The 14,195-nt window shown below is 42.4% G+C and overlaps 2 protein-coding genes across 2 annotated transcripts in view; one reads left to right on the top strand and one right to left on the bottom strand.

Annotated features, from left to right (window-relative positions):
- The window catches only part of tbxa2r (thromboxane A2 receptor), a gene marked incomplete at its 3' end in the record, with an annotated part of 22,317 nt that extends 16,635 nt beyond the window's left edge, over positions 1–5,682 (top strand). Inside the window, exons 4-5 of the mRNA XM_079505555.1 lie at positions 3,003–3,140; positions 5,359–5,682. Coding sequence (XP_079361681.1) covers positions 3,003–3,140; positions 5,359–5,682 — 462 coding nt within the window. The remainder of the gene's footprint in view (positions 1–3,002; positions 3,141–5,358) is intronic.
- Positions 5,683–11,302: 5,620 nt separating this feature from the next.
- gipc3 (GIPC PDZ domain containing family, member 3) overlaps positions 11,303–14,195 on the bottom strand; it is a gene marked incomplete at its 5' end in the record, with an annotated part of 32,445 nt that continues 29,552 nt past the window's right edge. The window contains one exon of the mRNA XM_079505335.1: positions 11,303–11,738. Within this exon, the coding sequence (XP_079361461.1) occupies positions 11,587–11,738 (152 nt within the window). The 3' untranslated portion in view covers positions 11,303–11,586. The remainder of the gene's footprint in view (positions 11,739–14,195) is intronic.

Below are 14,195 nucleotides of genomic sequence, written 5' to 3'. Positions count from 1 at the left end.
CCAGACTCATGAGCGATGAGCCATAAGCTTTATGCAGTATGAGCTATAAGGCCAGAGATGTTCAGTCTGGTCCGGGTAACCCCTGTCCCCCCCCCCCCCTGTCCCCCAGGGGTTCTCGACATGTGTTTCAGGATGTCCCCGTCCACCCAGCCATTTTGACCTGAGATCAGATTCTAAAAATGTCTTCTACATCCTGACAGTTTTCTGAAAAAGCTATGTTTCTATGTCAGTCGTTCTTCGATTTAAAAAAAATCACACCCGTGTGAACTGAGTGGTGTAAGGTTTTATATAGCATGATCAGCTGTGGTCTGACGTAATGTCTGACGTAATGAAATCACACCCGGATGTGATTTCACAACTGGCTTTTTTTGTGCAGAAAAAATGAGCATGGTTGCTACGGTCATCCAGTTCACCCGGGTGTGATTTAATTACGTCAGAAATTATTTTGAACATAGCAACCATGCTCATTTTTTCTGCACACAAAAGCCAGTTGTAGGAGTGGTTTACACCACTCAAAAATAGCAGACCTACAAGCTCGTAGCGCGCCACTCGGTGGCGCGCTATGAGCTTGTAGATCTGCTATTTTTCAATAGCTAAAGCATAACATAATGCTAACACCAAAAGGGGTTCCCGCCCAAAATGGGTTAATGTCACTATAATTGAATTCACTTGAAATGATTATATGCAAAACTCTTATGATTCTCGCAACATGTTTTCAATATTGCCACTTTGAATATATTATATTTTGCCTATTTATGAACAATTAGAATAGAGGGTATGCGCATGCATAAAGTGAATGGCAAATCGAGTGGCAAAGTGAGTATAATGTCGCTTAACAATCATATTGGACTTTTCTGTTTTTTATCATAAATTAAATATTTCTAACAATATGAAATATATTTGAAATTGCTATTTCTTTTTATTTGGGCGCATACGGTTTAGTGATTAAAAACCCTGTTTTTGGATGCATAAGTGATACACTGCTTCTGTAGGACCTACTCCCCATGTCTTCTATGCCAGTGGTTCCAAAGTGGGGTCCGGGGACCCCCAGGGGTCCTTCAGGGAGTTCCACGGGGTCCCCAGCTAAATGATAGTTAGGAACCAAATGGACCCTTATGGGTCTGTAACTCAGAGAGTGTACAAATGGAACCAAATTGACCCATTAGGGTCCATTTGGTTCCATTTGTACACTCTCAGAGTTAAATTTAAGTTTGATTTTACAATATACATTGTTGTCCCAGAGATAGAAATGCCATTAAATAGGTGGCCGTAGCCTAGTTCAGGTCAAGCCAGGGGCCCTAGTAGAGTTCTCATCGGGCCTGAAAATTAAGGCCCGGCCCTACCCTACCCTAACTGGGTCGGCCCGAGGCCCGGCCCGACCCTAACAATTACCATAATGTCAGGCCCGAAAACCCGAAAAAGCCCGAGTGAAAAAAAAGAGAGAAAAATAAAAATGCCACTATATGGCCGCGGCGCCGTGGACCGTGTCAGAGAACGCACTAATAGTCTAGTCGCCGAAATAAAGGATTTATGTAACTCACGTTAATTGGCTGATAATGTTCCATTTCCAACATTCTAATGGTTTCCAGCAATTTCCAGGGGTGAGTAAACATCTTCTGAATCAAAGTAGCAGCGATCCTCTGAAGTGACGCAGTTAATTATGTCCAATAGGCTACTGTCCCGTTAACAAAGTGCAACTTTTTCATCATTCACCGTTGTGCAACAGTCCCGAACAGAGCTATACAATATTATGACAATTGTCAACTTGGCTATAATCTACTAGGTTACATCGTTTACATAATCATTGCCTCTCAAACCCACATACCCACGCGTAATGTGCGTTGCCTAACCAAAAGAACAGACATACAAACCATCAACATGCCGCTCGATGGCGTGTCGAGTCTGTCGACAGCTTGCAGATCTTTTATTTTGGGCAGTGGGCACACAACGAGGCGCGCTGCGCTGCGATGGGGAAATTAAATAGCTGTACAGCGCGCTGCGATACGATTTGTAAACCAAATAGCTGTAGCCTACAGTGTGACTGTAACATTGCTTGGTCATCATGTAACTATATTATGTGTATGCAGGCGCTTTCATAGTTATATGGAGCATTTACCGTGGTGACGTTGATTAGGTAGCCTAATTTAGCTTATTCACCCAGCTGGGTTCAACGAGACAGCAGTGTCTCGTTAAGCCCCGACGTTTCCAAAACGAGCTATTGCGGATGAATCGATGGTCTTATAAAACATTTAAGCATATGGCAAGTTAACTTAAGTTATATAGTTGATGCTGAGCAGTAAGCAGCAGCAGCTCATTTGGTTGGCAGACCAGAGGCCAGCCAGCGGTAGCAAGTTCAACAACCACCGTTCTATTCTGTCACTTTAGTGCGCTGCGCTGCTGCTGATCATCGCCTCCTCCTCCTTCAGTCACATTATAGTATATCGCCTAAACTGTAAAAGTTAATCGCCAACATTCACCAGCTCAGCCCTCTTCATATTAAATAAATAGGCTACATTACACAAACAACAGAATTGTTATTTTTGTTATAATTTAAAAAAAAAAAAATCACGGAAAATCACAGAGCCCGAGGCTCGGCCCGGCCCGACTAATTAGCGTGCATTTTGGGCCCGGCCCTACCCGAAAATGTCGGGCCGGGCCGGGTTCGGGCAGAGATTGAGAACTCTAGGCCCTAGAGCCGTACAAATCTTCTCTTATTGAGGTCCTTGGCATATATTTTCAAATGGGGGTCCGCAGGCTAATGAGTATCATTTTGGGGGTCCTTGACATGAAGAAGTTTGGGAACCGCTGTTCTATGCCATGATGATGTCTCTCTTTGAGCCGTCCTATTGCTGAAAAACAACACCTAAGGGTGATTATAAATGATGACTCATTATGTTAGATATTGAGCAAAAACAAAGAAAAAGGGTGGCATTGGCAAATGTTTGAAAGTAGCATTTTATAACCCACCGCTTTGTTTGTTGTGCTGCTGTCCCCCCGACCAGATACATATTCTGACGAGAGCTGTAACCACAGAGCCCGTAAAAGCCCATCGCGTTTTGTTCTACCTAAGAATGGCCACCGTCAATCAGATATTTGACCCCTGGATTTACATCATGTGTCAGGAGTCCCGAATCAGGCGAGTAAGGGGGAAAGAACCTCATTAGGTCTGTCACGATGAAATTGAGGAGTAATTGTCACACAAATAATTGTGATCAAGGATTTAATTGGGTTTTTTTCTGTTTGTTTGCCTTTTCGGCTTCGTAATCACAAATTGCAAATACAAATATACAAAGAAATAACTGACACATTTAACATTGTTTATATATTTTTTTCCAGTTATTCGTTTTTTTTGACAAAATAACAGAAATAGTTGATCTACAAGCTTGTAACTACAAGTTTATCTGCTATTCCTGCTATTTTTGAAAGAAAAAGAAAAAGTATAGACATTTTTTCAACATAATAATTAAAATAATTGCAATTATCTCAAATAATTGCAATTAGTCATGTATGTAATTGTGACAGGCCTGACAATCATGACAGCATCCAGCTGACGTCACGGGCAACGTCATCCTCATAGCTTTGGGCTGTGATTGGCTGGCTTTACCCTTTGCCTACCAAAAAAGAAAAACGCTCATCTGCTCATCAAAGAACTCCCAGCTTCCAAACTACATTTCCCATGAGCATGCCTCAGGGTGCATCCGCTGCTGTGAATAGATTGTCCATTCCATTCCATTCCCAAGCGAATAATCCATCCACTTTGTGTGGTTTCATCTTTTTACCAATAATTAATGATGCCCTGTTATGTCTGCTTTCATAAGCTGCCTCACTAACACATCAAAATAATCACCTCATCTCACAAGGAATGTCTTGAATGCATGTGTGCATGCATCTCTCTCTCTCTCTCTCTCTCTCTCTCTCTCTCTCTCTCTCTCTCTCTGTACACACACACACACACACACACACACACACACACACACACACACACACACACACACACACACACACACACACACACACACACACACACACACACACACACACACACACACACACACACACACACACACACACACACGTATGTATATTGTATACCACTGGTTGAATTTTGGAATTCAGAAGAACCCCAATGAAAATCCACTTCCACTCCTAACGAGGGTCCATTGGCATGTTTAGCTCCACCAGCACTATTAATAATAACTGAAATAAGTCTTCACATTTGGCAGTAGCCACAGCACAGGGAAGAATTGTGTTGCAAGGGCCACCATGTCTTAGAGATTGCAGCAGCTGTCCCGACCCTGAGGGGACCACAACAAACATGTGGCGTGTGTATTATGATGATCTTGTCATTGTTATGTATTTATTTTGTCATTTTCCTGTCCTCTCCCTGTACCCTTCTTTTGTTTTCTTTCTCATCCTCTCTCTCGAATTATCATTCATGTCCTGAACCACTTCCTCCGACCACCTCTTTCTCCAAATCCTCTGTCCCTGTCTCCATCCCCTAATCTGTCTATCCTAATATTGCTCTTTCTCTCTCTCCCCGTCTCCGCTTTATTTCCTGCACTACATACCACCATCACTCACTCCTTTAATGCTTGCCTTCCTCTCTCTCACACTCTTGCATCTCTCTCTGCCTACCTCTCTGTCTCCATCTCTCTCTGCCTACCTCTCTGTCTCCATCTCTCTCTGCCTACCTCTCTGTCTCCATCTCTCTCTGCCTACCTCTCTGTCTCCATCTCTCTCTGCCTACCTCTCTGTCTCCATCTCTGTCTCCATCTCTCTCTGCCTACCTCTCTGTCTCCATCTCTCTCTGCCTACCTCTCTGTCTCCATCTCTCTCTGCCTACCTCTCTGTCTCCATCTCTCTCTGCTACCTCTCTGTCTCCATCTCTCTCTGCCTACCTCTCTGTCTCCATCTCTCTCTGCCTACCTCTCTGTCTCCATCTCTCTCTGCCTACCTCTCTGTCTCCATCTCTCTCTGCCTACCTCTCTGTCTCCATCTCTCTCTGCCTACCTCTCTGTCTCCCATCACTCCTTCCACATTCGTCTCTCCTAAACTCCTTTCCTTCCAACCACCCATCCCTCCCCCTTCAATTTATCTCCATCTCTTTCTCCTATCTTTTACCAATCTTCCTTTCTTCCCCACACTCCATCTCTCTGTCCTCTCCTCCCTCCACAACACTTTCCTTTCCTTCTCTCCATCCATGACTCCCACCATTCCTCTCACCTCCTTCCATCGCTCCCTCTTTGCTCTACTTCTCCCTCCCTTCCTCCTCTCTTTTTTTCCTCATCCCCCGCCCATCCTTTTACCCTTTCCCACCCTCCATCTATGCGTGTCCCCCCCATCCCCATCACCACGCAGGTGTTTATTGCACAGACTGTGTTGTCTGGGGGCCGACTCCGCGTCATGTACCTGCTGCTCTGGGTGCGCTTCGCCACCTGGAACCAGATCCTGGACCCCTGGGTATACATCCTGTTCCGCCGGGCCGTGTTCAAACGGATCTACCCCCGCCTCGACTGGTCCCGGGGCTCCATCATGACCCTGTACCCCTCCATGAGGGACACCGTGCGCAGGCTCACGCGCGCCTCGCTGCCGGAGGCGGAGACCATCGGGCCGGAAGGCGAGGCGGCCAAAACGGACCTAGAGACCTCGAAGCTCACTCAGGCTCCTCCTCCCACACCGTGATCCCCCCCCCCCCCCACTATAGGTAACCATTACAACGTCACTGGAGTTTTGCACGTCTGTTCGATTGCGATGGGCTCTTTGTGCCAGTGACATTTTACCTGATGTGACCACAGTGACAGAGGACTGACTGCTGGACAGAGTGCTTGCACCTGGTAGATATTACGATGACACATTTTAACACAGTGAGCTGTGTGGAGAAGAACGGGGCCTTGTATGCCCTAGGAGACTTTCTTTTACAGGACACCGTGGCTGTTGAGTGTTGACTGGCTATACTACAGGTATTGACAGTTGAGGAACAGCCCCTGTACATGCTATTTTAGTCCCGAGCTATCCGTTTGTTCTTTCCAGACAGTGGCTCAGTTTACCTTCACAGTCGGCACTTTCTGAATCAAAGCGCAACCAACTTGCTGGTATTGTGCGCTGAGGTCAAGGGAGCTTATTATCGGAGCTGAAATCGGAGATGTAAGCATTAAGCAGCGCTTTGACAGCAGCATCTGGAGTATGTCAGGCCTTTCCTTTCCCTTTTCCAGTCGTGTGTGTGTGTGTGTGTGTGTGTGTGTGTGTGTGTGTGTGTGTGTGTGTGTGTGTGTGTGTGTGCGTGTGTGTGCGTGTGTGTGCGTGTGCGTGTGTGTGTCATCATCACTGATCCAGCGCCAAACCGCACTCCAAGATTGGGCCGTGCTGTCATAGACTCAATAACTTACCAGCCCCGCAAGTCGGCTATCATATTCCAAGTATGGTGTGTGCAGCTGTTCTCGAAGACAGTGTATAGCGTCAGTAGCTATCCAAAACATTTAAACGACGACAGAGACGGGGGAGAAAAAAAAACAATGGCTATTATGAATTGTATCGTATTTTTTCCCAGCTGAATTGATGTGATATTTCACTGTGGTTGAACTTTTCTGTGCTTAAGGGCTAAATTTAACCCTTCTACATGCATATTATTATCTCTGTGGGGTGGAAACCTCATGTCCAAAACCTTTTCAGGATTCAAATTCAAAAGTAGTAAATCGACAAGCTCAAAACGCCTCGCTTTGGGTCGTGTTTCGAACTTGTAGATCTGCTACTTTTGATGCTTTTAGTATGATCACATGTACAGTATTAAAAAATGACACGTTTTTTATGCTGCTATATTTGAAGTTTTTCAGAAGGTGTTTTTAGAATCGGCCTCGCTCCTAAATGGGTTAATTTACAAAAACGGCGATATACGAACATTCAAAGAACATTCAGAAAATTGTAATTTATACTGTGTGTTCGGGGTCTGGAGGTACATGGTCCCTAAAGCAGCTCATTCCTATATGCTCCCACCAGGTTCCTATATGTTCCCTAGATATGACACATAATAGAAACATATCAATATCAATATCAGTATGTTCCCTGGAGTCCTACTGTATGTCCCCAAACCAGGGTCCAATGTTTACAGGTTCCTTCCTACTGTATGTTCACTTGGAACTTATCAAATTGTCATGGAATCACCATGAACAAGTTCATCATTTAATGTTTCCTTAGGTGAAAACTAGACTAGTATACATGTTTTAGACTCTAACTCACAAGCTTCTCTTCTGTCTTCTGATATTAATAATATCATTATTTGACATAATGGTATATTTAAAAAGTAAAAAAGTACCCTCAAAGTTGTTTTCTTCTTCATGTATCTATAGTTGATTGGAAATTTAACTTAGGGTGACACCTGTTGTGTGTCAAATTGTGTCAATTGAACACAGAATTTTATAGTGTATGTTTATTTCAAGTAAAGTTAGCATTTGTCTTTTTCATGAATAGATTTGAGTTTTTATGCTGAGCTTCAAATACAAATCATAATGATTAGATCCTGTACAGTACATATACTGTAGATTGTCATTCTTCCCCAGTGGAGTGTAGTATAGCCTTTGATTCAGATGTGTTAGCATGTGAATCTACCGTAATTGGAATCAGATTATGCACAAATGGTGTTGCACATGGGGCCCTGACACCATTAAACCTTTTGAAAAGTGTGAGTCAGAGGACCCTGGGAACATAATGACTCACTGTAGCATGCTGAGAGCGTAAATCCTACAGCCATTTCAAACAGCAGATGCATCTGCCACAGTGAAATATACTATACCAAATGTTAGATTTGCACATTTTCGTCAGTGTTCAGGTGATGCATGTATGTTAGTAGAAGGTATAAATAAATGTGTTGTTGCTTATTAATGTGGAAATGAAATAATGTGGTGCAATTTACAAGATTTCAATCTCCAAAACCTGGAAAACTGAAATTTTGAGGTTGACATACTTTTTCCAGATATTCCAAACTTGAGAATTCAACTTTATTTGCACTTTACTGTCTTGACAATGTGGGTTTCACATAACAAGACATGACACAATGTAATGGGGGCGTTAGGACCAAATCATAAAAGGTTTGATGCACTCTTTAGATTATCAGTGTTACAGTGTTACAAAATGTTTGAGGAAATACTTGATTCTCATTTCCATTCTTAAATCCAAAGATAAATACCATTAAGTGTAATAAAAGCAGTATTTATGCAAATATTCTTCTGCATGAAAGATTACAATATATGAAGACTTTAGAAATATTAGCTAGTGTTTGCAATTGGTCAACCAAAGACTGCACTATGTACCTTTCCTCTTCTACCCTGGATAATGTTTTCTTGTAATTATTCCAGTCATTATGTAAGGGATAATATCTGGCTAGGTGGTCATTGTCGGGAGATAATTCACCGACAGGGAGTTTAACCACCGAGGCGAAGCCGAGGTGGTTACACTCCCTGAAGGTGAATTATATCCCGACAATGACCACCTAGCCAGATATTATCCCGCTTATTACATGGCTAACTAACATAAATTAATCCATTGATCCAAAACACAACAAAAAAAGTATTCCATAACTTCGCGCTGGCTGCGTCTGCCCAGCTGCAGGGCTGAACTAAGCACTGTCGGAAAACAAGGAAGTGAGTTGATCAAATAGAATCCATTTTCGGGTCCAGCTGCTTCGTCTATTTCTCGCTCAAATGTTTTTAAAAACATTTTTAAGAGCAATGTTTAGCTGTAAATTACATTGTGTGTCAGTAGTGTGTGTGTTTACATGGCTGTTATGTTGGAAACGGCAGTAAATCAAGCGGGCGCAGCCGCGCAGCTGGTGGTGCTCAGAGGGTTTGATTAGGCAGCGGTCATTATACAGCGGAGCGGTCATTATCATGAGATAACTCACCGCTGAATTAAGCGATTGACCAATCAGAATCAAGCATTCAACCAAGCCATGTAATAAGTGAGAGTATCAGCTTTCTCAAACATGCGTTTAATCATGTGTGGAACAAACCTCCATAGACAACCACACAGCTTTTCAAATTGTTGCTATAAACATGTTTGTGCATTGTTTTATTGATGTGTACCTGACATAACATATCAACCTTTTATCTAGCTGATATTAAAATGTAAAAATGTTGGAACATCTCTTGATTAACATGGCATGCAATGTTCTGTGGAAATAAATACTATAGGATAAAACAAACAAGAATGAGGACCCTATACTGGATGTGTATTTCTCGTGTTTTTGAGCCATGAAAGAACTTGACAAACGCACGTGTCTACAACCATTTTTTATTAACAATTGATACATGTGAAATATGCCCTACATCTTCAGGTCTCCACAAAAAGCAGTGCTGTAATATGAATATACACAAAGCATCGATTTAAAACACAAACACCTGTTGTGATAGCAGGGAACAGCGGCGCAATACATCACTGACAGACAAACGACCAACGAGACTTTAGAAACCAAATTTTATACATTCATCATTCAAACCTGGTCCGTGAGTTTTTTCTTTTTTTTTTAACTTCACACCGAATGTTGAACAATAATTATTTACATTCACCTTTTAATCAACAGCCAAAGCTATGAGGATATAGAAGAGTGTCATTGTGATGACAGATAAGCTAGTGAGAATATGATGGATTAAGTGACATGAAGACCTTCATTTTTCAGGCAAAGAAGACGATGGAGTTAAGGAGGATGAATGGCTATGTATTTATTTGAGATCTTGTATTTGCTCTTAGTTGAGTGGTTCCTTTGGTGTCTCTGTTCACCCCCGATATACGCACAACAACATTCCTGGTTGAAAAACATGCCTGAATTCCTCATCACACTGACATTTTCTCTATTTTTTTTTCACTGTGGGTGTGGGAACATTGAGGGGTTGCGATTCCCTGATGACGGCAGTAATTGCTTTGGGAAGATGCTGGAATGTATGTTATGGCTGTAGGCACGGCTTTATAGACTTCCTACATGCTACTTCTGCACTCACAGCTGCAATGCCGGTGTTTGATTCAGGCATTTCTCCCATAGGGTTTACTCTTATGGGTCTAATTATAACGGGTGGGCCTTCAGTCAAATGAAAAGATCCACCGTGACAGGTGGTTCTATCAAGCATTGTGTTGTAAAAACAAAGTGAAAATAGATTGGGTTTTCTGTTGCTTCAACTCCAGATCAAATTGTTTCTTGAATGCAGCGACATTATGTCACTGGATTGTAAGGCAAGGTATAAGTGTATTTCTATAGCACATTTAAACAATGAGGCAATTCACTGCTTTTATTGCAAGTGTTGTGTCGTTTGAAGACACTGTTTCTTTTGAGACCTGTGAACTGCGGTCTTGTCAAAATGCCATGTGGCTAAAGAAATGGAAAAACTCTGAACAGTTTTGCCTCAACAAATCTTTGTCGTCAGTACTCACACTTGTGCTTAGTAAAGTACTTGTCGGACCACAGCGTGTTGGTGTAGGCCGAGTTTTAAAACTGTAATTTATTATGTCCAGCGACCAACTGGATGTGCACAACCTTCACTTTTGATAAATATTATTATCCCTGTATATATCTGGATTGCCAGTTTGCACAGGAATACACAGATATATAGTAGTTGGTGGGCTGACTTTACAGTTGTAGCATGAATCCTCCACTCAAGCTTTTGGGAAAAGCACAACATTATCTAACTTCCTGCTTCTCTAGATCAGCTGATACTTTTCCTCTGAAGTTCTGCATCGATGTTTCTCTGCATTGTTCTGCCCACCAATTTACATGATGGATGAGTGTGTATTTGCGTGGGAGAATGCCCTCCAGGATTTCACGTGGGAATGTGGTTGTTAGTACAAACACAGCTCTTTGATCTTATGTTATCTGTATAGAAAATTGCACTGCAGTTCTTTTTTAATTCTATCATAGATTTATGAGCAAATATGATTCATTATGAAAATGATAATACCCTTGCGTTTTTACGGAATCATTAAAGATTTTCTTTAGAAAATTGTTTGAATTTTAGAGGATTTTTTTTTAATTTCCCTCCTGTCTAAATAAAGACACAATAATTGGTAAATATTTGCTGACATTCAACTGACTCTTGGGGCTCCATTTTCGTCACCGCTAAACCCCTTATCCCTAAACTTCTTTGCCTCTTTTTACTATTTTGAAAAACATTTTTGAATAGTTCAACTAGCCAATCTACATTGACACGTTATGAGCTTGTAGACTGGCCATTTTAACTATTCAAAAATGTTTAGCAAAATAGTAAAAAAAAAGGTAAAGAAGTTTAGGGGTTTAGCGGTGACGAAAATGGAGCCCTCAATCTCTTAAGCCTCATTTACGCTCCCAAAGTACGATGGTGTTGTTCGCCAAAAATTGCAGGTCCACATGCTCACTACGCATCGCACATGCAACGCGTTGTGAGCTTGTAGGTTCGCTATTTTTGGCGCACACAACACCGTTGTACAACAAAGTTAAATTAGGCTTCATTATGGGGCATTTGATGCTATTATGGCAAAGACAAGGAACTGCACAGGGCACATGTTAAAGGGCTTAGAAAGAACAGAAGAGAAGCACTGAACTAGTGTTATCTCGGAGAAATATAGACATCTCTAAGTTCTGCCATTCTTCACGTCCCCGATGGCGCCCCACACATCGAACAGGAAAACGTCAGGGAAGGCAAAGTCCCCCAGAACCGAGTCTAACGCCTCTGCAAAGTCGTCGGGGTTGTTCTTGTCCTTGCCTGCCTCCACTATGGTGGTCGCTGCAAGGAGATTGATTTAATTATTTGTTAAATAGTACAGTGGTACGATTTATACAATGATGCTAAAAGGATAGCACAAAAGGTCTTGTCAAAATGCCTTGTGGCTAAAGAAATCATCATTTTAAATGTTTTTCTTTGTGGCTTTCGCCTTTATTTTATATTTTTATGGAGGGACAGACAGTATGCTGACAGGAAATGGGGAGAGAGATGGGGGGGAAGACATGCAGTGAAGGCTGTCGGGATCGGGAGTCAAACCCGCGGCACACTGCCAGACTGGATTACCAGCCAAGGTGCCTGGACCGCTGAGCCATGGCCCAGGCCAAAGAAATCATCATTTTAAAATGGAAAAACAGCTTTGCTCCAACAAATCTTTGTCGTCAGTACTCACACTTGTGCTCACTGCTTAGTTAAATATTTGTCATTGCACAGCGTGTTGTGTATTTTAAAACTGTAATTTATTGTGTCTGCGACCAACTGGATCTGCCTGGAACCTTCACTTTTGATAAATAAATCCTTGTAGGGGGGGGGGGGGGGGGGTTCATTTTGTCAAGCTTAGAATACTTTTCTAGGATCAGTTGCTCTTTTCTGGCAGTTTTGAAGGATGGCAAGGAGTCTCACTTTCTCATGGCTGTTGTTGGTATAGGGCAAATTAGAACGGATTTAACCCAATGTCTGTGCCAATTCTGTGTTGAACAAGATCAGTGGAACTCCCTCTTGTGTTGTACATGTCAAAGCAGTTTGACATGTACATGGGCACTTGTCCCTTGAGATGGTGTAAATCAGTGTAAAGCCTGAATTATACTTTGTGCGCTGGTGTCACTCATCGAAAGTAGCCGATCTACAAGCTTCTAGATGGGATCTTTGGAATCTAATTGTCATGGCTGATATGAAGGCACCATATGCAAAAGAATAACAATATCCAGGCTGAATCTTGCCATCAGACACTCCCGCAGCCCCCAAATTGTTGTGAACGTTTACGATGTCAGAAATGATGCTGTCCGATTAGTGGTTTTAACAACATGAAGAACCCGAACTTGAAACCAGACCAGAATCAACCAATAGCCCATGTTCTCCTCAGGAATGTGTTTACAAACTGCAGGCTCCATCAGATGACTCAGATTTGTTCATTATTGATGAATGTTTACTGTTTTCTCCCTCGCTGTCAGAAGCTCAAATGGGGCTTGCAATATGCTCACTCAGGAATCATGTCTGGCGTCTTGATGGTCTGTAACATTTTATCGTTGCTGTCAGGCAGAAACTACTGCCCATATTTTCACGTTTTGTGTTTTCTTTTTCTCTTTTTTTTCCCGTAAATGAATGCCTTACTTGATACTACAGCATCTCACACGTAGCTTACAGATCTACAAGTTTTGAGCTTGTAGATCTGCAACATTTGCCATTTTAATAATTGAATGCTGTTTTGGACATATGAGGTTTCCACCTGACAGAGACGATAATACAGTACTATTTATATATCGGGCCAAACCGTGCTATATTAGCCGCTGTGCAGTGGGATTTTTATTCATGTTTTCTGTTTAATAATAATAATAATAATAATAATAATAATAAAAACTTCCCCACACAACACATAACGTGTGCTTATACTGTAGATGGGCTATTTTCAGTGAGCAACATTGTCGATACTGTCTTCCAATATAGATTATGCAGTAGGCTACAGATGTCAACTCACGTATTCTTTAAAGCACAAACCACACCAATGGGTCGAGACGCATATCAAACATCAGAACGGTTTTAGCGCTCCCAGCGCTAAATGTCAGTGTGAAATGTCCTCTTGCACGTCGTTGCCGCATGGTGGCACATGTCGACCCAAGTGGTTCAATTGGCAGCGGTAGCCGAACGGATTGCGGAGCGGTCTTGATAGCGGAAGGTCGCCAGTTCGAATCAGCGGTCCGACACGTTAAAATTACCACCGCTGAAGTGCCCTTGAACAAGGCATTAATTAAACCACTACGATGAAATGTGTTCTATGAGCAGGGCCTGGCTGGAAACAAGTTATTGAGCTTAGCCCAGATACCCTGGGTAAATATAGTAATCATTTAATTTAATTTCATTTCAAATCAATGGTTGCTTGCAACTACATGTGTCTACATGCGTCTACTCGCAACCGTTTGGTTGCATTAAGGAGTTGCATGGCGACCCAATGGTGTGGTTTGGGCTTTAAGGTGCATTCACGGTCACCAGGGCCAAATTAGCCATTGGGCCAATGGGGCCGTGGCTCCCAGGGGCCCTTCAGGGAAAATGTAATGCTCTGTAATGGGTTTGAGGCCCTGAAAAAAGCTCCTGGGGACCTTCATTGGCCATTGATGTAGCCATTGATGGCTACATTTAGGTCAAAAATTTGATAAAAACACAAAACAACTGGAAAATTCTGCGCGCACGCGCACTAGGGGGCCCCCAAAGAATGTACCGGCCCAGGGGCCCTTGTGGTGGTTAATC

This window comes from Electrona antarctica, assembly GCF_951216825.1.
Source record: "Electrona antarctica genome assembly, chromosome: 7".
NCBI classification, from domain to species: domain Eukaryota; kingdom Metazoa; phylum Chordata; class Actinopteri; order Myctophiformes; family Myctophidae; genus Electrona; species Electrona antarctica.
This window is presented reverse-complemented; position numbering and strand designations above follow the sequence as displayed.